Source organism: Gopherus flavomarginatus, chromosome 1 (genome assembly GCF_025201925.1).
Source record: "Gopherus flavomarginatus isolate rGopFla2 chromosome 1, rGopFla2.mat.asm, whole genome shotgun sequence".
Lineage (NCBI taxonomy): Eukaryota > Metazoa > Chordata > Testudines > Testudinidae > Gopherus > Gopherus flavomarginatus.
This window is the reverse complement of record NC_066617.1, coordinates 9,076,598-9,102,566: the sequence shown is the minus strand read 5'-3', so window position 1 is coordinate 9,102,566 and position 25,969 is coordinate 9,076,598. Positions and strand designations below refer to the sequence as shown.

Sequence of the window (25,969 nt, the reverse complement as noted above, 5' to 3'; positions counted from 1 at the left end):
TAAATAATTGAATAGTTTGTTACTCCTACTTTTCCAGGGGAGCACTGAGTTTAATCACTGGCTGCAGCACTTCCTTGTTAAGAGCTGAGGTGTGTGCTTAGTGTGTGGGTTTCGTTTTGTGGATTCCACCTGTTTGCTGGGCCTTCTCTGTTTGGAAAGCGCCTCGCTGTCGGAGCTAATGGAATTAAGTAACAAATAATTTCTCATTTAATCTAACACAGTATCTCAGTCTTTGTGGCTACAGAAAAGTCACCGTGAATTGTGTGACTGACTGCATGCTTTTTATTGCAGGTTTGAATCGTCCTCCCATGCTATTAGCATGAGTGCCTATTTGCGTGAGCAGAGGAGGGAGCTCTACAGCAGGAGTGGAGAACTTCAAGGTGAGAAGCTTGACAGCTCATTTAATTTGGTTGATTGCTTTGCCAAATATCTGCAGACCCTGCCTGGATGGCTCTGAACTGTTGTTAGCTCCTCTCTAGCAAACCATATGCAGGGTCATAGTCTAAGGCCATGTCTATACTAGCGCTTATGTCAGCAAAACATGTTGCTCAGGAGTGTGGAACCCCTCCCCCTGCTCCAGTAGCATAGATTTTTCTGCCATAAGCCTTCATGTGCACAATGCTGTACTGATGCTCTCCTGCCAACACAGCTACTGCTGCTTGTTGAGCTGGTTGTATTATGTTGACTGGAGAACGCTTTCCTATTGGCTAACGCGACTACATGAGCATTCTTACAGCGGAACAGTTGTAAGCTTGTAAGTATAGACATGGCCTAAGACTCTGTAAACTTGGCCAGCTCATATCCTCTATTTATTTACTCGAGGTAGGAAGGCAAACACTGACATATTTTCTTTTTTCCCTTTCTAGCTCCACATTCTATAGGTTTGAGTTTAAAAGGAAACTCATAAAACAATGACTTGAAAGAAAAAAAAATCTAAATGATGCTTTTCGAAGATTGAAACTGATGTTTATTTCCTTACCTCATATTTATTTCCACACCGGCACATGCACATGTAATATCCCTGACTGGGTCATCTCCAGGGACTGAACTCTGCGTCTGAAAGCATGAGCCTCTATTGCTTGAGCTAAAAGACCATTCTTTTGCCATTGAGGCAGTAACAGGCACACAAATCTCTTTACCTGATCAAACCACTAGAGGGGGACAAAACCACAATGTGTTAATGTGGGTTGTATGTTTTTTGAAAAGGTAGATTTGGAAGACACACACACACACACACACACACACACACACACACACACACACACACACACACACACACACACACACACACACACACACACACACACACACACCTCTTCCCCAATATAACGCTGTCCTCAGGAGTCAAAAAATCTTACCGTGTTATAGGTGAAACCGTGTTATATTGAACTCGCCTTGATCTGCCGGAGTGCGCAGCCCTGCCCCACCGGAGCACTGCTTTACCACGTTATATCTGAATTCGTGTTATATCGGGTCGCGTTATATCAGGGTAGAGGTGTGCATGTGTATGTATTTCTCTTCCTGACAGCCTTATCCATAAGTGATAACTTTTTTCAGCAGCAGGGGAGAGTGGGTTATTAGGTAAAATCTTCATAGTAATATGTATAAAAAAGACCAGATTGGTTCTATATAATCTGATCTAGTCTCTTACAGCATTCATATTGCCCTAATGCACATGCATTATGGGATCTCTGTTGAAGTCATTGTTGTCCAGATAGCAGTGATGGGCAGAGGCAGAATTGTACCTTGAAATCCTATTCGCGATAATTTTGGGGTGATTTTAACAGATGCTAGATATTTACAGCTGAGGTATCAGGTGATTTGTAGTTCCAGTTCTCTCTCCAGTGACTTATCTCCATCCTCCAGCCAGAAGTTGACCCTTATGTAGAGTGCAAAAAGAATGATTTGTATTTGTGGCACCTTAGAGGCTAACAGATGTATTTGGGCATAAGCTTTCGTGGGCTAAAATCCAGTTCATCAGATGCATGCAGTGGTAAATACAGTAGGAAGATATGTACACAGACAACATGAGAAAATGGATGTTGCCAAAACAACTCTAACGAGACTAATCAATTAAGGTGGGCTATTATCAGCAGGAGAAAGAAGAAGAAAAAAAAACTTTTGCAGTGATAATCAGGGTGGCCCATTTCCAACAGTGACAAGAAGGTGTGAGTAACTGTAAGGGAAAAATTAGCTTAGGGAAATAGTTTTCACTTTGTGTAATGACCCATCCACTTCCAGTCTTTATTCAAGACTAATTTAATGGTGTCCATTTTGCAAATGAATTCCAGTTCTGCAGTTCCACGTTGGAGTCTGTTTTTGAAGTTTTTTTGTTGAAGAATTGCGACTTTTAGGTCTGTAATCGAGTGCCCAGGGAGATTGAAGTGTTCTCCGACTGGTTTTTGAATGTTATAATTCTTGACGTCTGATTTGTGTCCATTTATTCTTTTGCTTAGAGACTGTCCGGTTTGGCCAATGTACATGGCAGAGGGGCATTGCTGGCACATGATGGCGTATATCACATTAGTAGATGTGCAGGTGAACGAGACTCCGATGGTGTGATTGATGCAGTTAGGTCCTATGATGGTGTCCCTTGAATAGATATGCGGACAGAGTGGGCAACAGGCTTTGTTGCAAGGCTAGGTTCCTGGGTTAGTGCTTTTGTTGTATGGTGTGTGGTTGCTGGTAAGTATTTGCTTCAGGTTGGGGGGCTGTCTGTAAGCGAGGACTGGCCTGTCTCCCAAGATCTGTGGGAGTGAGGGATCATCCTTCAGGACAGGTTGTAGATCCTTGATGATGTGCTGCAGAGGTTTTAGTTGGGGGCTGTAGGTGATGGCTAGTGGCGTTCTGTCACTTTCTTTGTTGGACCTGTCCTGTAGCAGGTGTCTTCTGGGTGGTCTTCTGGCTCTGTCAGTCTGTTTCTTCCCTTGAGCAGGTGAGTATTGTAGTTTTAAGAACACTTGATAGAGATGTGTTTGTAGATATTTGTCTCTGTCTGAGGGATTGGAGCAAGTGCAGATGTATTTTAGAGCTTGGGTATAGGCAATGGATCATTTGATGTTGTCTAGATGAAAGCTGGAGGCATGTAGGTAAGTATGTAGAGTGTTCTTTTGGATGGTTATGGTATATCTAGCTTAACTGATATTACAGAGCACTTCCATATAGCAAGACTTGGATGCTCTGTTGATTGGCTCTCTGGAAAACCCTAAGTTAGGTAGACAGATACCTAAATTGACCCTTGACCTTCACTATTGTCTGACAGTTTATGGGAATAAAATAGAGGTGAAAATGTCTATATTTGAGGTGTGGTATCATGGTCTAAGCACATTATAGGGTGTTCATTTTACTACTTTTCATCTGAGAGGCTAAAATTGTCAGCTGTAGAAACCTGCCACATGTACTTGTGTGCTGGGAGAAACACAACGTTTGTGGACATGTGATGAGTGGCTGTGCGAAGAAGTTTAGAAAGATTGGGCAAATAATACACTATCCTATTATAGGGAATTGGGGAAGCTCAAAGGGTGTGGTTTCATTTTGTTATTACACCCACGCAGTTCTAGTATCAAATCAGAAAAATCCTTTTTTTAAACTTTTGTACTAGTAATAATTCTAACAAGCTGTACCCTGCTGTGTCTAAACTACAGTATGCACATCCTTCACCTTTCTCGTCATAAACGATCTGATTTTTTCATATCAAATGGCTGAAGGATTTAATTACTAACTCCGCCAATGCCACCCATTGCATCCAGAAATCAGATGGAGGAGCAGGATCCAAATCCAAGAGTGGGAATTCCTGACAGGAGTTACATGCTTAAAGCTGTGAGAGGAGCTGCTGCTGCTTCCTTTCAGTTTTGGTATCTTCCTCAGTGATTTCAGGCCTACTGGGATTATTTCAGTTGCAATCTTCCAATATAACCACCATGTCATCTCAGAACCTGGCAAATTTCCTATTTAGCCTTCAGAAAAGAAGGGGGTTGAAAACAATATTAACTGATCCCACATGCATTTCCTGTTTCAGATCTGCTATGGCTTAGACGTTGTGGTGATCGTGGTTTTTCATATATAATTGATGGTTTATTTTATATATCTGTTTATGTGATAGTACTATATGAACATTTAATGAGGCATGCCCCCTGCCCTGAAGAGCTCTCTACCCACGACCCTTGTCCTCCAAGGGATTGGAGTCTAAATGAGGCCTGGCCTACACTAGAAGACTAGGTCATCATAACTGTTGCTCTGGCATGTGAAAAACCGAAGAATTCTTCTGTCAACCTAGCTACCTCCTGTTGGGGAGATGGATTACCTTGGGCAATGGGAGGGATTGTCCTGTCAGTATAAGTAGTTTCTACACTGACGTGCTACAGCTGCGCATCTGCAGTGGTGCAAGTATGCTGTTGTAGTGTTTTGAATGTAGTCAAGCCTGAGATGAGACAAATCATGTTCCACAGTTCAAGAGAAGGGTGAGTGTGAAGATTTCTGAAGTGAAGAAATGGGTTTTAAGGAAGCATTAGAAGTAGAAAAGAAAGAAAGCTTAAGAGAGATGAACTGGGAGAGTGTTCCAAGCATAGGGGTGGGATGTTAGGAGTGGGAAGAAAGGAGGGGGAATCACAAGACTGAACAAGCAAGAAAAAAGTCATAGATGTAGGTGGAGACAAGATTATGCATCCCTTTGTGTATGAGTATGAAAAGCTTGACTCTAATGCAATAGGAGGTGAGCAGTCAGTGCGGGGAGTCAATAGGGAGGATAGATTGAGTGAATTTAGTAAGAAATCATCACTATTGAGCCAGAGGGAAAAGTTCCTTGTTAATTTTTTTCTGTGTTTTAAAAATCTCCCCACCTCTCTTTCCATTATAAAGTGCCGTTGTTCCCTTTCTGCTAGCCCATTTATCTGCCTGATCCCTGGATCACAGCCAGATCTGCATTGCCGTTTATCCCTTAAAATATAATTGAATTGTTCAGTCAGGTTAGCGGAAGGCTAACTTGCAACATCATGCTCCTCTGAACACCACAAATTGCTCTTCTCAACAGCCTTATCCATGGGGATGACTTTTTCAGCAGCAGCAGTGAGAGGGTGGAATACTAGGGAAAAAATCTGCTGAAAATATGTTCAAAGTAACACGTAAAAGAAAAACTTGAAGTTCATTTCATGCCAACTTTTTGAAATAAGATTTTAATTTCAGTTGCCTTAAAATCCACAATGATCAGTCTGACACTTGGTCATTAACTGGCGCCATTTGGTCTGAAATCATGCATGCCATAAGCACTGCAGTATCACCCACTATTGGAAGAGACCCTGCTGCAAAAATGTTAGGAATGGGAGCATTAATTCTTGAAGGTCTAATCCCAGTGAAGTCAATGGAAGAAGAATCAGGTCCTAGTTTTCTTTGCTTTTGTTTAAGATGGGCACCTCACATTGTTTGCAAGAGAAGTTACATCAATTCACAGTCATTTAAAAAAATTGAAAACATAGTATTCCTCCCTCTGAGTTAGTACAGAACCAGTGTCCCAGTGTGATGGTGATGGGGTGTAATGTTTCTTGAGGAGGGTTCTGTCTTTTGTATGAGACGTAAAACATGGGTCCTGACCACTTATGGGCGTTAGAATTCCTATGTATCTGCTGCAGCTGCAAATGCAGGGTTGTTAACGAATGTATCTTGGTCAGATTCTAACTGGGAAAATTACCCATTCCTTCTTACAGTTCTCCTGCAGTTTCAATTGGGTTGGATATTCCTCTTCACTGCTAGCCTTAGATAGGTAGTATTTTGCTGTGTGTTGTCAAAAAGCTGCTGCATTTCACCTCAGAGGTGACCGCATGTCAGTGGTCAATGAAGTGATTTCAATCTATAAGCTATATTTTATTTTGCTTTTAGAGTGCTTTGGAAACGGAATCCCTTGGGATGCAAAATGTTGGTGGTGTTGGGGATACTGTTGCTAGGCCAGCATCTTCTTCAAATGCCATGTGCTTCTGTTTCTCATTGTACCGGGTGAGATTTGGACCTGGAGGACATAACTTTTCCATTCAGAGGAGAAAGTTACTGTAAAATACATACATTGTTGTTATACCACTTGGAGTAGTAAGATCACCATTTTGGGGAAGTTCTTACACACCATTTGGTATTGCTGGATAGACAGCTCTGAACTGACATATAGCCCATCTGAAGTCTAAGGGTTGGCATAATTTAAGAAGATGGTTAAAACAGTTCAGTTCCATCATAACTGCAAATTTGAACTGTATTGGGGGATCTGGATTACCAAGATGTAACTGCTGCAAAAATAGTGGTCTTGTAGTGTAGATGGGACTTAAAAGAGAATATACAACCTTAAAGGTGGGTCATCATCCCACTTTGCATTCTGTTCTTTTGCTTTTTAGTTGAAAACATTCTGGACACTACCATTGTATTATGGTAATGCCTAATGGCACCAGTCTAGATCTGGGCTTCGTTATGCTAGGCATGATATGTACATATGGAGACAGCCCATGCCCTGAAGAGTTTACAGTCTGTTGTTTTTCATGTTTCTCTAGCTGTCATCAGCAATACAGCTGGACAGTGTGGAATGTATTGGGCTCTGCAAAAGACAAATGATAATTGACGTGGTTAAACTTTGTGTTTATGTGGCTGGAATGGAAGGGAGGCAGTAGGAGGAATTTTGGAGCTACCTTGCTAACAGGTTCAAAGCACACAAGTACAAAATGCAAGGGAAAAACAGTGGCAGCCAAAAATTAAAACTCAATGGGTTATATCCTTGTTGTTTTATACATCTGAGGAAGGAGTCTAACCTAAGCTGCTGATCTTTCTTACCAATGGCTATTCCTGTGTTTGCTGGATTCAGAACACCTGAGGTAAAAAGGCCATGGAGCATCTTAGCAGCAGACAGATACCATAATGATGTTTGTTTTGCTAATAATTTCTAGCACAGTATCATTTTGTCAAAGATGCTGTTGGTCATGGACTCTTAAATACACCAGGTGTTATATCAGGTCCCTGTCGCTGCAGGGTGTCGTGCAGTGGTTTGGAGTGTCCGTAGAAGCTGTGGGCTCAGTTCAGTTTATCAGCAGAACTGGTAAGGAAATTTTTATATGCTGTGAAAATCCTGAAGAGCCTTGAGGGGACTGATCAGCATGGAGAATAGCATCTAGTCCCTCTCAGTTATCTCTGTTAGTGCAGGCCATAGAAGTTCATATCAAGGTCAGCTTTGCTAGTGTTGTGCATATGGGATTTTGATTTTAAGAATGAACTTTAAGAGCTGCTGAACAGTTAATGGAATCCGATGCTGCTCAGCACCTCTTAGAAGTTTGGACCCTCATTTCTTTCATCTGAGGATCTCAAAGCATTTAAAGGTCAGTATTTTATTCTCATTTTATAGCTGGGCAAGCTGAAGCACAGAGTGAGTTGTCCAGGGAGTGTCCAGACTGAGTAGCAGAATTAGGGTCAGAACTGTGGAGTCCTGACTTTTGAGTCCCTTGTTGTTCAGAACACTAGTGCATGCTGACTAAGTGTAAGTATACATTAGCGCACCATTGATCTACTTGCTGGACTGATATTCTTGCCAGATGTTGTCTCTCTGAAATTTCGATCTGTAATAATGTGCAGTGTATAATGATAAATATGTTCTAGTTTCACTATTATTCCCTGGAGTGTAAGCTCCTCAGAGAATGGCTGTCCTCCTTCAGTGTTTGGGAAGTGCCTAGAGCACGGGTTTTCAAACTTCATTGCACCGTGATCCCATTCTAACAACAAAAGTTACTACATGATCTGGGAAGGGGGACCAAAGTCTGAGCCTACCTGAGGCCCCACACCCGAGGCTCAGGGATGTGAGGGGGCAGACAAACCCCAAGGTCTTCAGCCCCAGGCGGGGGGCCTGTATCCTGAGCCCCGCAACCCAGTGGTGAAGCCCTTGGGCTTCGGCCCCAGGTGGTGGGGCTTGGGCTTTGGCTTCGGCCCCAGATGCCAGCAAGTCTTAACACCAGTCCTAGTGACCCCAATAAAACGGGGGTTGCCACCCACTTTTGGCTCCCAACCTGCAGTTTGAGAACCGCTGGCCTAGATCTGTCTGTCTATGGTAATTATATGGTCCCCATCACCATAGTATCTGAACTCCTCACAATCTTTAGTGTATTTATCGTCACTACACCCCAATGAGTGCTGTCATCCCCATTTTAAAGATGGGGAATAGAGGCACAGAGAGGCTAAGTGACTTTCCTAAGGTCACATAGGAAGTCTTTTGGGGCACAGGGACTTTGAACTCAGGTCTTCCAAGTCCTAGGCTAATGCCCTAACCAGTGGAATGGTTTTGCAGACTGAACAAATATAGACATAATACTTATAATATAGAGAACTTTTTATGTTCTAGTCTGACTAACGCTCTCAACTGTCCTGTGAGTTGGTATTATCGCTAAGGCTAAGATTTTGTCATGGTTATTTTCAGTAAAATTCACGGACAGTTCATGGACAATAAACAAAAATTCACAGAATCCATGACCTATCTGTGATTTTGTTGCTTAGGTAATAATTGGAGATATACCAATCTCCTAGAACTGGAAGGGACCTCGAAAGGTTGAGTCCAGCCCCCTGCCTTCACTAGCAGGACCAATTTTTGCCCCAGATCCCTAAGTGGCCCCGTCAAGGATTGAACTCACAACCCTGGGTTTAGCAGGCCAATGCTCAAACCACTGAGCTATCCCTCCTCCACGTTTTCTCGTGGCTCCACATTTTCTCCTGGCTCCATGGTGGCTGGGAGCTGCAGGAGGTCCCCGCCGCCCCCTGCATAAGGCCCATCACAGGGGGACCCTGAGGAGGCTGTCACCCATCGCTGGAACCCTGCTGGGGTGCTGTTGGCTGCGAGCTCCAGTCCTGCAGCCCCAGGGACTGAAGGAGATAATGTCACAGAGGTCTCTGGAAGTCATGGATTCGGTGACCTCCGTGACATAAACGTAGCCTTAATTATCACTAAGGCAGCGAGTCTGTCATGGAGGTCACAGAAATCACGGATTCCGTGACTTTCTGGGACCTTCATGACTTCCGCAGCTACAGCAGCTGGTGCATCTGATGCCAGGGCTGCCTGAGCAGCTCGGGTAGCCCTGATTGCACTGGCTGCTGCTGGAACTGTTTGGGGGGCCCAAGGCCAGCTGCACCAGCCACTGCTGGAGCCCCCCGAGACCAGTAGCGGCTCCCTGGACTGCGCTACTTCCCCCACCCCGAGCAGCAGTGGTGCCATGGTTCCCCCCCCCCCCCCCCCCGCAGCAGCTGTGCCCCGCGGCCTCAGGAACTACTAAGATTTAGTCGTGGTACTTATAGTAAAAGTCATGGACAAGTCATGGGCCTTGAATTTTTGTTTATTGCTTATTACCTGTCCATGACTTTTACTAAAAATACCCGTGACTAAATCTTAGCCTTAATTATCAGTAACCTTATGAACATAAGGTCTTAGTTTGAGTTAGAGGCAGGATTAGAACTGAAGACTTCCACAGCTCAGTTCTGGGTCCAGTTCTGTTCAATATCTTCATTAATGACTTAGATAATGGCATAGAGTGCACTTATAAAGTTTGTGGACAAAACCAAGCTGGGAAGGGTTGCAAGTGCTTTGGAGGATAGGATTAAAATTAAAAATGATCTGGACAAACCTCAGCATGTTTGCCCAATCCCTTGTAATATTTGCAGGTCATAGACGATTGGGGTTGGAAGAGACCTCAGGAGGTCATCTAGTCCAAACCCCTGCTCAAAGCAGGACCAACCCCAGTTAAACCATCCCAGCCAGGGCTTTGTCAAGCTGGGCCTTAAAAACTTCTAAGGAAGGAGAAACCTCCCCCACTGCAACTCGAGACCATTTCTCCTTGTTCTGTCATCTGCCACCACTGAAAACATCCTAGCTCCATCTTCTTTGGAACCTCCCTTCAGGTAGTTGAAGTCTGCTATCAAATTCTCCCTCACTCTTCTCTTCTGCAGACTAAATAAGCCCAGTTCCCTCAACCTCTCCTTGTAAGTTATTTGCCCCAGCCCCCAATCATTTTCATTGTTCTCTGCTGGACTCTCTCCAGTTTGTCCACATCCTTTCTGTAGAGGGGGGCCCAAAACTGGACGCAATACTCCAGATGTGGCCTCACCAGTGCCAAATAGAAGGGAATAATCACTTCCCTTGATTTGCTGGCAGTGCTCCTACTAACGCAGCCCAATATGCCATTAGCCTTCTTGGCAACAAGGGCACACTGCTGACTCATATCCAGCTTCTTGTCTACTGTAATCCCCAGGTCCTTTTCTGCAGGACTGCTGCTTAGCCAGTTGGTCCCAGCCTATAGCAGGTGTATGGGATTCTTCTGTCCTGAGTGCAGGACTCTGCATTTGTCCTTGTTGAACCTCATCAGATTTTTTTTTTAGCCCAATCCTCCAATTTGTCTAGGTTACTCTGTATCCTATCCCTACCCTCCAGCATATCTACCTGTCCCCCTAGTTTAGTGTCATCCGTGAACTTGCTGAGGGTGCAATCCATCACATCATCCAGATCATTAATGAAGATGTTGAACAAAACCGGCCCAGGACAGACCCCTGGGCACTCCGTTTGATACTGGCTCAACTAGACATCGAGCCATTGATCACTACCCATTGAGATACACATGCAAATGATTTTTGATGGGCTAATAAAAACCCATTTTAAAATTCAATTTACAGAAGTCAAATGATTCAACGTTGAAGTTGCTGCAAGACAATAACTGGCCAGATTGTGAGGCAGTATGTTCATACTATATTTGTGTATTACTTCGTCTCAACCTTTTGCCAAAGATCAAGTATAGCATCAGTTTTTATAGATGAATAATCTTTTACAATAGGGATGTATCCATCCCTTGAAGTATGGAGGATCTGAAGGTTGTCTTCATGGAGGTCTGTGGTCTGACTGAGTTACTTATTGCTGTGGAAGGGTCATTAAATCTTAGAATTTTCTGACTTTTTATGTGTTTAAGATCTCAACTGTAGCATACTTTGTTCTCCATAAGTGGATCAGAAGTAGAGCTACAAGAAAGTGAGCTCATATAAGGGGTGTGTGTGGGTAAGTTTGACCATCAGGGAGCAGAGCCTGGAAATAGAGATGTCATATTATAAATATGTTTATAAATGAGTCTCGAGGGTGCCCAGAGCCTTGGATGGATGCTCTTTGGTGGAGTTTTAAAATTTCAGTGTCAATAAATCAATATTCTTATTATGGTTTGGACCCAAGTGGAATGTTCACTATTGGTCAAGTGGTAAATACAAGTGGAATATGCCGAGTATAAACATGATTCTGCTTTGCACTGGAAAATTGGTATTAGTCCGGTTAAATCTCAGCATGTGTACCATTGGTTAGGCTTCTTCTGCAGTTGGAAATTCCTTATCATTTTTTTTGTAATTAATGAAATCAAAGCAAACTGCTACTAATTAAGATTTTTCTTTCCTCATTGAGAGCTGAAGAAACAGTGATGGCAGCAGCAGCAGCAAATTGTATCTCAGTCTGACAAGTGGTAAATTAAAACTTGTACATTAGGCCAGGCCCGGGAAAAATGCAGTCATGTGTAGGTGTCTTGTTCCATTTGAATTAACCAAAGGGCTGTCTGAGGAGGCCAGCTGTGTTCTCTGATGACAAAAATGAATCTTGACATTTTGGATAATGAAAATTCAGTTCAGCACCTCTTAGAGATGCATATGATAATATGTTGTCAGTCAGATGCTTGTGGGGGAGGCAGAATTCTTATCTTATTAAAAGAGAGTTTGACAAGTGGACAATCCTAGCTAAAAATATACCCCCACAAAGGAGAGATGGTGGAGGGAGTCTGAGATGTAGAAACTCAGTTGTGTTAAGACGGGGGAAATTATTTGACGTGGTGAACCCTCTTTCTGGCGGCTGCCTTTGTCTCCTCAGGATGCAAAGGTTCACAGTTTTATCTGAGGGCATAGGAAGGTGGGGGGCAGAGAATCACTTTTTTGTGATTTGACAGTATTAATGCAATCATCTTGTTCAGAGCTTGTAAACCCACTACTTATTTCCTCTGCGTGTGTTTTTTCAAGTTTAGTGGATTAGCTGCACTGTCTCTTCAAAGGCTATCTAATCAAAAAGGGGTTATTAAAACCAGGGTGCTTTATGACTGAGAATTAATTAGAGCAGCATTTTCATGCAAAACATCCAATTTTTTGATTAGCAATGGAGCAGGGCTGCAATTAACACTCTAGGAAGCTTACATTTCCAGCATTTTGATTCTCAGGAAATAAGATTATCAAACCAGGGTCAGACACTTGACAGCAAAAGGGGGATTATGTGTAAGAAAATAATTTGTTTCTTGATTTTGCTTCTGAGATTGCCATTAAGGAAGCAGTGAATTCAGAGGGAGTTAAGGAAAGGGAGAAAAAAAAGAAAAGAAATGGAGGCAGAAGAGGTCTCTGTGCTTCATTAGTGTCCTGCTTGCTATGCAAAGTGCCATCTTTGTCTATTTTAGTTACAGCATATTTTACATTTGAAATACAGCAACAAGTTTTTATTGCACTGCTGTATTATACAGCCTTTTCTAATGGACAGATTTCTGGGATTCTTCAGCAGTTGTTAAATATTCAAAATATTTATATCCTTGGGGAGGAGAAAAAGATCCTTTCAGTAGACACACAGCTTTGTCTGGGTTGCTTTAAGTAGATGTGTGTTGTGTGTGCCGGTTTATTTCCTGAACCATTTGCTGATCTGCTTTTGGTGTCTGAAGATGTAGTTGCAGCTCATTAAAGGCTGATCTTTGCCAGGCATATGTGTCTGTGATAAGAAGCAGAGCATCTTCTTCACTGTGGTAAAATACTGAGCGTTTCCATCTCTAGTTTAATTGTTCTCCCTGTTCAGGGAGACACAAGGTGATGAAAGTTAGACTTCGGGCTGTGGAATCTTTTCAGTCCTCAGTTTGTGTCTCCATCTTAGGAAAGGCTAAGAAGAAATGGATCTCGTTTGAAGGCTGATCAATCACTGTTTATTATTAAGTGCTCCAAAGCTGTGATTTAATGTCTTTCCTCAGGGGAAAGAATTAGGGGGCACCTGTCCTGCCAGTCTAGTTATATTTTAAAGTGGCCATTTAACTCCAGTTTAATCTTTTGATATTTTTTAAAATTTATATTTGAATGAAATTGTTGCGCATGAAAGTAATTAGCTAACAGTGACAGAATGCAAAAAGGCCCAGTATAAGCTCCCCCCAGATATCACCTCTGCCAAGGCATCCCATCTTGACTTGCAATGCCCATTACCCTGCAGCAACCATTTGTCGTCCAGTGTTGGTCCCCACACAATTCTCCTTAGTTCTGACCTGCTAATCTACCTCTCCTCCCCGCCGCTGCTTTGCTAATGCATTCTAATTCTGATCTGCAATATCCCCTGCTATTCTGTTGCTGGATTTCCATAATGCTCTTGCTAAATAAAGTCCCTCAGTCTTGAATTTCAGCTTCTCCTGCTGTTCGAGTCCTTGGCCTACCATACAGCTCTGCAGGTATACCTCATTTCTGAACTGCATTGCCTCCACTATTCCAAGTCAAGTCAAAGTACGTCAGCCATTTGATGGGAACAAACTAAAATACCAAGAGTACTGTGCATTGAGAAAAGTCCTATCAGTAGAGGAGCTTGCTGAATTAAGATTGAAACCTAAAGGTTCATGAGCCCCCCTGAGTCAGCTGGTCACATGCTGATTCATTCTTTTCCCTGTATGGAGGAGAATGTTGAAGGAATGTTCAAATGACAAAACCTTCAGTGGATCAACGGTTATAAAGAACCGCTTCTGAAGCTCTAGGTGACACTAGTACTACTGTGTAGTAGGCCTCTACAATTGTGGGTTTGTGTTGGCATGGTATAGCTGTCTGAAGCAGTTTTTTCACAGTTGCATTCCTTCTAACTGTTATCAGGTGGGTCTAGTAAAGAATTGTGATGTCGTGTGGTGAAGCTAGAAAATATGTGGAGAGATGATCTGTTACTCTGTGGTGCAGATTAGTAAGAGAAATAGGAGGGTAGTTGGCAGATAGAAAATATATCTGCTGCTGATAATGCCGTGCCCTGCCTCTATTGTAGGCTTTTAGTTATTTATGGTTTACTTTTCAGAGGTGCTCAGTAACTTCAGCTTTCATTGAAGTCCATGAGATGTGCACGTCCTGGACACCTTTGCCATCAGGTCACTCGGGTCTTCATCCTCTTTTGGGTCTAACTGGACATTGAGGAGTCTAAGCGAACATTAGCTGTGCATCTTGGTATCTGTGACTTAAAACAGCTGTAAAAGGCATGAGGTGAAAGGAAATACATTTCAGTAGTATGTCTCCCCCAAAATCTGTGAAGATTTTCCCTCCAAATATACATGCATCCCTTATGCAGCAACCAGTGCAGAGGCCTGGTTGGCTAGACTGTATCATGAGGGGGATCTGTCAAATAGTGTTCAGCCATTGGTTTTGCTGCTCTCAGTTAGTTGTTTGGTGTGTCTCTTTCTCCTTCCGCCCCTCCCCCCTGGCTGCTGAACCAGAATGGAACATGTAAATGTTGTTTTTCTTTATAGAAGGAAAATGATCTTTCCTCAGTGCAGCCTGCAAGTGTGGCAATATTTCTGACAGTCAATCATGGGATTCCTCTTTCTGCAATTTGAAAAAGCATCTTAGTCTTTTTAGCTTGATAAAATTTCCTTTTTCTTCATTAACCTTTTGGACTCTCACTCTCTCTTCTGCAGTATGTGTGTGTTCTTTTTGTATGGTGTGTGATAGAGAAATGTTTCATGTACCATGGCTTGTAACAACTGTGTGTTTAAGAACATAATTCATTGACCAACCTGGCCCTTCATGCCCTAGGCTGATGTGCAGCATTGTGTATCAGTCTCCTCTAATACCCCCTCCATCTGTGAAGGAATATCCATTGCTACATGAATCAGCACGGACTGCAGTCTTGAGTTAAGAAGAACTGCTTCTTGCAGCTTGTTAAGTTGATGGTACTAAGTTTGTCTTCCAACCTTGGTTGATTTAGTAGTGTGTTATAGTTGTCCCCCATACTATGCAATCTGGACTCTATTCCTGAGTCTCAGTTGTCATTAGAGAACCATTCACTGCAAAGACTTCTCAGTACCATTTGAGGAATGTTACTAGATTGTGCCCTCATTATTATTTGATACAAATTATCATTGCACACCTTTGGGTACCTCGGTCTTATCTCGCTGCAGATGTCTCCTTGTTGGCCTTCGTGACAAAAATAGTTTGCACTTCTATAGTGCTTTCATCAGGAGAGTTCCAAGTGCTTTAAGTCTCACAACACCCCATGAAGTAGGTTAAAGTGAAGGATACATAAGGGATTACTTCATCCATCACAGAAAGGTATCCATGTCAAGTAGAGTGCAGCAGCTGCTAAACAGTGCACAGCAATGCCATACGTGAGTTCAGGAAGTGAAGTTAAGAATACAGTATGCAGCTAAAATGGCAACGGGAGTGTAGGTAGACTGAATGTAATTACCTGCGTTGGAATTTGCGTAGGACATTGGGGCTAATAACCTTCCTCTTGCAGAAAGCACAGTGGGATCTTTAATGACCACATAGGGTCAAGTCTTCTGATTTATGTCTCATCTAAAAGACTTTGAGCAAAAGGATTCAACTCATTCTAAAAGCTGCATCTAGAATTGCTGCTTTACTTTAAATGTTCAATTCATTCTCACGTCACTGTATTAGCATGAAATATCTGCTTGCATAGTCTTTAAATCTGGATTGTGAATTAGTTCAGAGCTCTGGGGCATCTTATTTGCTTGAGTTATTATATATTGAGCTGCTGCCCACAGTTCGCTTTTCAGTGCTTTGGGATGTCTTGTTGAACTCTGTCTTGCATCACAAGTAATGGATGCAGTCAAGAAGTTTCTGTGTTGTCACAAGTTCTCACTTGCAAGACCGGGAACTTTCTGTCTTTCTCGCTGCCCCAATTATATAACAAAACCCTAAAGACATTATTGTTTGGTATAGCTTTTATTTCTCTTCTAGGTTGTGTTTATCATTTTCTAAGTTGTTTGGTTCTAATTGTACAGATTGAGCAGATGTCACTAAGAGAGTTAAGGTTTACGTTTCCTTTCTTGGTTTTGGAATTGAGCCCCAAAAGCATTGCATAAAACTTGATTTGTTAAATCTACTCAATACAGGAAGACAAAAGTATTTTGCTAGCAGTGGACGAATGGCCCCACTTGGATGAAGGTGAGTTTGTCCCTGAAGTGATAGTGTTGGATTCTAAAGGAAAATAGATTTATATTGCCACACATTTCTAGGTACTATTCTGAAATTCAAAACCAATCCTTCCTTTTTAAAATAATTTGTCCTCTGGATTACTCTCGTTTCCACAAATGGACTGTTTGAACTTACAAGAGAAATGGAGAGTGTGGGCAGATACTGTATGAGCTTCCTCCAGCTACAGCTTTACCCCTGTCCTGCAGTCCTCATTTACACTCCCTAGTGTGACTTTCCTTAGAAGGGACCAGATATGTTGTTCATTTTAGCTTTTGGAGCCACAGGCAGTTCTGTGTCTCATGATGACCAGTCTTTCTAGTTTTCTCAGAGAAGGAGCACTCTCTACATGAATGAATGGAGCAGACACCTCTGGGACTGTTGATCTATATAAGAAGTTTCCAGGAATGTCACTCTGCGTGTCATGCTGAAGCCTGGAATGTCTGTTGAGTCTTTGTGGAGCAATGGAAGTAGTGACGAGCATGGTTGGAAGCTCCCTTTTGTTCAGAATATTACCAGGTTGAATCATCACTGGGTTTTGTGGTTTGTGTAACTGTCTGATTTTTAAATCCTCAACCATTTTGACTTACAAATTACATCTGTGCAGTGTACAACTTCAGTAAGGCACATATCTATGGCCTGCCAAGAGTCCTTAAACCATTGTGATATCAGAGATGACTCACCCGAAAATCGCCTTACTCTCCAGCCAATTTGTATGCAACAGTTTCATAGGTTGTGTGAGACACTGTAAAGATAGATGGTGGATCACTTGGCCCAGCCACCACATCAGTGTGCCCTGCTGCCATCTACACAAATCAACACACATCTCCCAAGACAACCAGCATGCACAATAACCTCAAACTCACTCTGAAGCCTCGAAAGTCTGTTGAGCTAGCGTGAAGCAACGGAAACAGCTGCAGGCGTGGTTGAGAACTCTTTTTGTTTAGAATATCACCTGGACTAGTCATTATTGGGATTCGTAGTGTGTTACTGTTAAGTTTTTAAGTTCTTGGCCATTATTGGCTTTTTTACACACGACTTTATAAATTATACTTGTGTGAGATCACAGGCTTTCAGCTACTAGTAGAATACTAAACTCCTTTAATCTCTGGGGTAATGATTCTAATTTAACCCACTAGTTACAGGCTAGAAATCATTTCCACCTAATGGTTTTTCTGTAGCCCACATGAAATAAATTATTGGTCTTAGCCTAGTTCCTAGCAGTGAGTCACTCTTACCACAAAAAGCAGCAGCACCACTGGCTTTCTTATAGGCAATCTCAGCAAAAATGTCAAGGATTGAACTGGCCGTGGAGACGGAACTGCCCTCTTGCTCCTTCAGATAGTACTTCCGTGGCCAACTTGGGGCACGCCATAAAAGGACCCAGATAGTACTGTGAGGTGGGGTTCACCAGAAATACTTAGAAAACCGAGAGTGTAGACACAGAGGAAGCTTTCTTTGCTACTGTCCTGTGTTGTACTTGCTCAGTGGATAAGGAGAGGTGTTTAATGTTCAGCCCTATCATTCCAATACCTTTCACCAGCGCTGAATTCCCATTAAAAAAAGAAATGAGGGACATGAAACCATTGTCATGATTTCTAAGGTGAATTTTTTAAAAAATGCACCTGTAGCAGCTATATTAGCATTTGCATTTTTTTCCCTCTTCTTGCTTTGACTGACTGGCTTTTTTTTTTATTTTTACTGAAGAGTTTTATCTGATAATGTTGGAATGAAATGTTACAGTGACAGAGTAGTGGGAAGCTGGACGGAGCCCTGTTTTCAGTTAGGGTTAAAGCCATTTAGGTGAGTGTGAATTAACATTTCCCTTGTCTTGTAAAAGGTCACCCTTTAATTGAGATTCAGTGCATTTAATCCAAAACCGGGGTTCTAGGAGACCTCTGTTCACAAAGAGGGCACAAATTGGCAGCATAATCTCATCAGAGGCTTATCTTATATAGTAATAAATCATTGCATTCAAAGCTAAGGCGACTGCTACAGAGCATAAAACAAGATAGATGCTTGAAAGACTTGCATGGCTTGTTGTTTGAATTACTAACTCAGACTTGGAGGATTTGTAGGTGTCCAGAGTTGATCTTGATAAGGAAAAACTGGTGGGAGAGAGGAATTCTTTCCTAATTACAGGATTTTAAAAAACATTCCTATTCAGCTTTGTTAGTTGTTATTCATTCCAGCCAGTATGTGAATTTGAGGTGTAATGTATGTAAATCTGTATGCATTTGATATTTGGGAATTTACTTTACAGCTTTATTTTATGTAACATCTTTCATATACACTTAATGCCCAAAACAATTTACAGAGTTAAATGTTTACACTGGAAAGTTAATTTGTTTCCCCCTCTGGTATTAAGAGGTGATGATGAGCAAGAAAAGTTTTTTGTATGGTGCTAGGAAGGTGCAGAGGATAAAATTGTCAGAAGTGCTTAAGGCCCACATTTTTAAAGGTATTTAGGCATTGCTGTGCTCAGCATTGCAATGTGTAACTGATTTAGGAGTCCAGGTCTTGTCTTCAAAAAGGATTTAGGCACTTAGAAGCCAAAATTCCTAAATACCTTTAAAACTATGGGTGTAGGTGACTTAGGTGCTTCAATATCATTGAAAATCAAACTGATTTAGGCTCTTAAGAAAATATTCCAAATACACTATTATCAGAATATTCTCTCAAATGAAATCTTAAATGAAAAGAGAGTGGATAAGATGGATAGATGCAAAAAGTCTGTTCTGGATACAGGAACTTAAGGGGAGAAGGATTCTGTACCAGCAATGATGAGAATGTATGAATGGGCAAAAAGGAGACCAAGACTAGATGAGTGAGGCAGAGAAGATAGTGAGAGAAGGTCCAGAAGAAAGACTGGAGCAAGCTTTAGTAGCATTTTTAAAAGCCAGAGATTAGTTTTTATTTAGATCCTGGAAAGAATGGAGTGGTCCATGGAAGAGGTTGAGACTGTAGGAGTGGGTCGTGTATATAGTTACAAAAAATATTTGAGAAGACAGATGTCTGCATTCTGCATATGTTGGAGTGCAGAGACTTGGGGACTAGCAAGTTTAATTACTTGTTCTCATGGTTGATTTACTGAAAATTTTGCCCTCTCTTCAACCCTCCCATTTCACATTTTTTTAAATATGTCACCCTGACAATTCATTTCATACCAGCTCAAGAAATCAAGCCCAATATCAGTCTTATGAACCTGGCTTGTGAGCTGAGAGCAAATGACCTGCAAATCCAAGCTGCTGTGTGTGTTGTGAACATGGTGTCAATATCACACAATCCTTGTATTCTCGCTGCTTGGCCTCATTCTCTTAACTCACCAGGTGATTGAGGTTGCAGTATTTCTTGGTTTGAGTAGAGAAGGCACATTGGTTTCAGTCTCCCTGCTAATACCCAAGAACCAACAGGATGGGAGGGTGAAGGAAAAGTATAGTACATGCATGTATTCCTAGGTCCCAGAGCCCACCGAACAATAATAGAAGTAACTATAGTAGAATAATAAAAGTGTCTTTTTTTGGTTCTCAGTCCAGTTAACTAGGATTTTAGGGCTGCTGGAGCTCTCGCTGAGAAAAGCGGATCTATTTGGATGCTTGTCCAGGCTCACTGTCTTTCCTCAGATCTTCATTTGCATTTTTAATTGAACATAGTTCTGGATAGACTTCTGTGTTTGAGAAAATTCTTTTTGTGAAAGGAGATGGATTGGTAATGTTGGAGATCAGAGTCTTCTGTCTACATAGGTTGTAGAACTCAGGGAACAGTAGTGCAAGTGTCTCCCATGCTGCATCACTAGTTCTTCCCTGAGTGCTTGTATAGGTCCATTAAACTGTGTGTATTCTGATTCCTTGTCAGACTCTGAGGTAGGTTCTCAGATATCCTAGTACTGAGAATTCAGAGCTTCCTCCTGCTCCTGGTCCCATACTCACTGTCAGGGTTCTGAGAGAACCTAGGGAGCAATCTTACCCCTTCTGGCAAGTCTGGACCAGTCCAAGAAGAGGCAAAAGTTCCATAGCAGGAAGAAGACCACCACCCTCTATTTCCTCACTCTCTTCTTCCCAGCAGTCAGAGGCCTTGGAGCAATTGTTTTGACTCTTAGGTCGAGGACAGTGAACCGCCCAACCTGGATCTCATTGGCCATTTGCCTTTCCAGGACAGGTTATCTCATTTCCTACATGCCTGGCTATCCAACAGAGATAGACCCTCCAGCTTATTTCCGTTCCCTGCCCCCACCTCCCTACTCACTCCCTCTTCAGGGACCTCTCTAACAAGTCTGTGCTAAGACAAAGTGCAGACAGCACGTTCTTTGGAAGTGGTAGAAGAGGGCAGGGGTTTTATTCCCAGTATTTTCTGCTGCCCCCTCTTCATCAGGGAGGCTGGAGGGGGCTTGTTCTGATAGCCAAAGCATCAGACCCATGATAGACCTTTGGAACCTCAATAAATACGTCAAGAAGCATGGTGTCCCTAGCTGCGATTATCCCTTCTATAGAGCCAGGAGAATGATATGTTGCCCTCAACATACAGGTTGCCTACTTCTCCATGCTGATCCATCCTGGCCACAGGAGATCCTTGAGGTTTTTTTCTATGTGACACTAATTGATAATTACCAATTCAGTGTCATTCTCCCCCACCCCCAACCTATCATTAGCTCAGAGGATATTTACCAATTACTTGGCAGTAACGGCCACATACCTATGCAAAAGAGACGTCCATGAGTATCCATACCTGGATGCCTGGTTAGTCTAAGGTCATTCTAGTAATCACATGTAGGTTGCTGTCCATCAAAGCCTGTGTTTGTTCAGTGCCCTAGGCCTGAAACTGAACAAAGAAAAGTTGACATTAGTGCCTGTGCAGAGGACAGAGTTAATCGGTGAAATCCTGGATTTGACCTTCACCAGGGCTTCTCTGCCTCTTGGCAGATTTCATGCTTATGGGACCTTTCTGCATCCCTCAAGCACCATCCATGCACCCCTATGAAGACTTGTCTCATGCTCTTGGGGCTGGACCTCAGAACTTTGCTGGTATATCTCATGCCAGTCTGTGTGCCCCAGATTCTTCATCAAGACAAGCTAGTGTGCACCCCAGACAGGATGCTGGTGTCTTTGACCTGGCGAAAGAGCCAAGACAACCTGTACAGGGGCAGCGGCGTCTCTCCTGACCGTGACTTTGGTAACGGACACGTCAACCATGGGGGGTGGGGTGCACATCTTGATGACCTTCAGTCTTAAGGTTTGTGGATTGCCCACGAGGCCAGATTAAAGATGAGTATTCTTGAACTGCACACAACATTCCAGGCATATCAGTACTTTGTACAGCACATTCAAGGCAAGACGGTACTTAGAAAACCACTGTAGTGCTATTGGTATGTGAACAAGCAGGGAAGAGCCAGAACAGACAACCTCTGCCAGGACACAATCAAGCTGTAGAATTTGCATATTTGGCAATCAGTCACTCTCAGACCATCACACCTGCAGGATTCAGAGTGGCCTGGGGTATCCCCTGAACGGGTGGATCCGCTGAACCAGTGGTTCTCAAGCAGGGGTACACATACCCCTGGCAGTGTGCAGAGATCTTCCAGAAGGTACATCAGTTCATCTAGATATTTGCCTAATTATATGACAGGCTGCATAAAAAGCACAAGCAAAGTCAGTACAAACTAAAATTTCATACAGACAATGACTTGCTTATACTGCTCTTCATTCTATACACTGAAGTATAAGTACAATATTTATATTTCAATTGATTTATTTTATAATTATATGGTAAAAAATGAGAAAGTAAGCACTTTTTCAGTAATGTGCTGTGATACTTTTGTATTTGTATGTCTGATTTTGTAAGCAAGTTTTTAAGTGAGGTGAAACTTGGAGATATGCAAGTCAAATAGATTCATGAAAGGGGCACAGTAGTCTGGAAAGTTTGAGAGCCACTGAACAGATGCTTCAGTTGGGACTATGAATAGTCCCTCAATAGTTCTAGCCTGGGTGTTTCATGTAGGGGATGTTCCGTCCCTGGGCCTGTTTATGGTTTGACAGGAGCTGCTTCCATGAGTAAGTGGAAATGTTTCTCCGTTTGGTCAGTCTCCCATAACGTGTTCTCAACTTGAACTAATATTCAGATGACCCTGGATTACCTGTTTTACCTCAAGAGTCAGGTCTAGCCATTAGCTGTATCAGGTATGTGATGGTGGCCATCTCGGTGTTTCACTCTCCAGTTGAGAGTAAGTCTGTTTTTACACACACTATCACTTTCAGGTTCCTAATAGGTCTGGACAGATTATTTCCACCTAGCAGAGACCCAGTGCCTTCCTGGGATTTGAATCTCATGTTGTCTGCACTTGTGGACCCTTTTTTTGACCTTTTTTGGCATTATGCTTATTTTTATACTTGTCAGCAAAGGTAGCCTTCTTGGTGGCCATCACCTCCACCAGAAGTGTAGGTGAACTGAATGCATTGGTCCTGGATCCAGCGTACACTGTTTTCTACAAGGACAATGTACAGCTGCGACCTCACCCCAAGTTTCTTTCACAAGGGGTTTCTGATTTCCATCTGAATCAGTCTATTTACCTGCTATTTTTCTTCCTTTAAACCCATATGCCTAGTAATGAGCAATGACTCCACACCCTAGACGTTTGTTGAGTATTGGCTTTTTACCTCAATAGGACAAATCCCTTTAGGGTTTCTTCCCTGCTCTTGTCTTATATGCGTAATGTATGAGGTCTCAGCCAGTCACTACTCAGAGGCTCTAGAAATGGATCACAATCTGCATTACAGAATGTTATGCTGCCAAAGTAGTGACACCACCTCCTAAACTCATGGCATGCTTGCCCAGAGCACATTCGATCTGAGTAGTGTTTGTTGCATGTGTCCCAATTATGGACATCTACAGAACAGAGACGTAGTCATCTGTTCATACTCTTGCCAGACATTACGAGCTGTTTCTGCAATCAAATGAAGATGCAAACGTAGACAAGGCGGTCTTCTGATGAGACACCGAGTCCCAACAGTAACTGATTGGGACATTACAGTGTAATGGGCATATATAAACACGTAAAGAAAGAAAAATGGTTACTTAATTTTTGTAAGCGTTGTTCTTTGAGTTGTGTTGTATATATCATTACACAACCCGTCCTCCTTCCCCAGCGCATTGGTGTCTATCATCGGTTTCCAGTGCAAAAGAACTGAGGCTGGGGTGGGGTGATTCCACCCCCTGTGTCATCTTCACGGAGGCCCAGGAGCTGATCAATGAGAGGGGCCGTCCTGACAGGTACAACTGGGGAAAACTCTCTAGTGCACAAGTCGCACGCATGCACACCTACCGTGTAATGGACATATACACTACACTTTGATGAACAGTTACAAAAAGGTACATAACCATTTTTTCCTTACTGTTGGCCTTAAGAGGCCATCTCTAGGGCTGACAGGGATTTTCAGGCCCTGGCTTCACCAGTGAGACTGTGAAGATGTTCACCAGATAGTACTGATAGGATTGGTTTATTTTTATGTGTAATTTACATTTACATTTACATTTACAAACTGGGAACTGCACTGAGGCCCCCTAAGTCATTTCACTCAGGCCATCAAATGGTAATGACTTGCAGTCACTACCAACTGAGAGAAAGCTCAACAGACAGTCTAGTGTTGAAAGCTCTATGTCCCATTGCCAGTCCCCTGAGCCATCCAGTCACTCTGTGTGCTGTGAAATCTCATAGACTCATAGACTCATAGGTCAGAAGGGACCAATCTGATCATCTAGTCTGACCTCCTGCACAAGGCAGGCCACAGAACCCCACCCATCCAATTTTGTACAACCCCTATCCCAGGACCGAGTTATTGAAATCCTCAAAAATGGTTTGAAGACCTCAAGCTGCAGAGACACCACCAGCAAGCGACCCGTGCCCCACGCTGCAGGGGAAGGCGAAAAACCTCCAGGGCACCTGCCAATCCGCCCTGGAGGAAAATTCCTTCCCGACCCCAAATATGGCGATCAGCTAAACCCTGAGCATGTGGGCAAGAGTCACCAGCCAGCACCCAAGAAGGAGTTCTCCGCAGCAACTCAGTACCCATCGCATGCAACATCACCCCGCAGACCATTGAGCAGACCTGTCTGGTGGTAATTCAAGATCAATTGCCCAAATTAACGATCCTATCATAACATCCCCTCCATATACTTATCAAGCTTTGTCTTAAAGCCGGAAAGTCTGTCATGGCACCAGATGTTACTGTGAGTTTTCTCCATCATAAACTCCTTTTATAACTCAGCTTGTGGCAATTTACTCCAAGTTAGTTGGAAAAACCACACATTTGTTTCCTCTAAGTAATGGGTACAGTTTAAGTACTTTTTGAAGATCTCATTAGTGTTTTCAAATTTCAGTCTAATTACTTGACAGTATAATAACAAAGACTTGATGCGCTGTAACTGGATTCTCTTAAATAATATAAAAAATATTGTAAGTGATTACGAGCTTGGATTTCTTCCTGTGTTCCTCTCTGGGATTTTTAATTGCAGTGATTGTGTAGTTGTGTTTGACTAAATTGTCAGCAGCAGCTACTGGATAAAGTCCCCTGTGTAAGTGCTCTGTATTCATTGCACCTCAGTGGCATCTAGAAATGTGTGAATAAATTTAACAAATGTCACTTTCTTTGTGTGTTTAATGAACATATAAATGCTTTCAAATGGCCTCTTCCCTAGACTATAACTATGTATTTCTCTTTTAATGGCAGATGTGCTGATAATACATGGAAAAGCTGTAATTTAGATAATAATTGGTTTATAGTGTACTTGCCATCTTTCCTGCAGCTGGATGAGAGATGCCCATTTTAAATAACCCCAGGTTAAGTAAGTAATAAGTAACGCATGACCAGGTGTGTGCTTATGGGATATCTATAGGCCTGGGGTGAGTTACCGGTCATGTGGAATAAGAACTAATGCTTTTTTACCCAATAGTGAGGTGGGAGAATTTTTTCATTATCTTAATTCTTAAAGTGAGTTATTAATTAAAAATATATTGTTAAAAATTATGTATGTAAAGCCAGTAACTACACCAAGGTTAAGCAAGCTTTCAAATAACATGGTACAAAGCAAATTGTATCACCTAGTTTGTATGACTTGTGTAGAAGGAAGCTATTACAATTTTAGTTTACTTTAATTAGCTGTTACAGTCTAATACACTGAAAAATGGACCTTCCTTTGTACACTCATAGATATTTGATGATTAATTTATTTGGGCCATATATGGCTAATGCATTTCTCATTATCTGACTGTTACCTGGTGAAGTCACAAAATAAATAATAATGCTTTGACTGGGCGTAGTGTTTTCATCCATAGATCTCAAAGCACTTTACAAAGTTGAGTGAGCATTATTATGTCCATGTTACATGTAGGAAATTAGGCACGAAAGTAACTTACTGGCAGCCATGCAGCAAAGGAAGTGTCAGAGCCAAGAACAGAACTGAGATGCTATGATTTCCCAGCTTGGTGCTCTCTTGTGGGTCATGTGTTACTCTATCCTATTATACCTTGCACTTACGTAGCACTTGCTATCTTCCAGACATTAGTTACATACAGTGAGGTTTCAGAAACTTATTCATAGGTGATTAAAATGGAGTTTATAATGGGAAGTGTCTTGAAATCCTATCTGGTAGACATTTCATTGATTTTGTAATACTAGTGAATTTTGTGTTTCTGATTTTTTTTTTTTTAATTTAGACATTTAAAAATAAAATTCCAGTGCTCCCAATTTCAAATATATGTCCCAGT

At 42.2% G+C, this 25,969-nt stretch overlaps 1 protein-coding gene across 4 annotated transcripts in view; it reads left to right on the top strand.

The window, feature by feature from the left end:
- EXOC4 (exocyst complex component 4) overlaps positions 1 to 25,969 on the top strand; it is a 619,611-nt gene that overhangs the window by 157,705 nt on the left and 435,937 nt on the right. For all 4 annotated transcript variants that reach the window (XM_050936809.1, XM_050936810.1, XM_050936811.1 and 1 more), the window contains exon 9: positions 292 to 380. In XM_050936809.1, the coding sequence (XP_050792766.1) occupies positions 292 to 380 (89 nt within the window). The remainder of the gene's footprint in view (positions 1 to 291; positions 381 to 25,969) is intronic.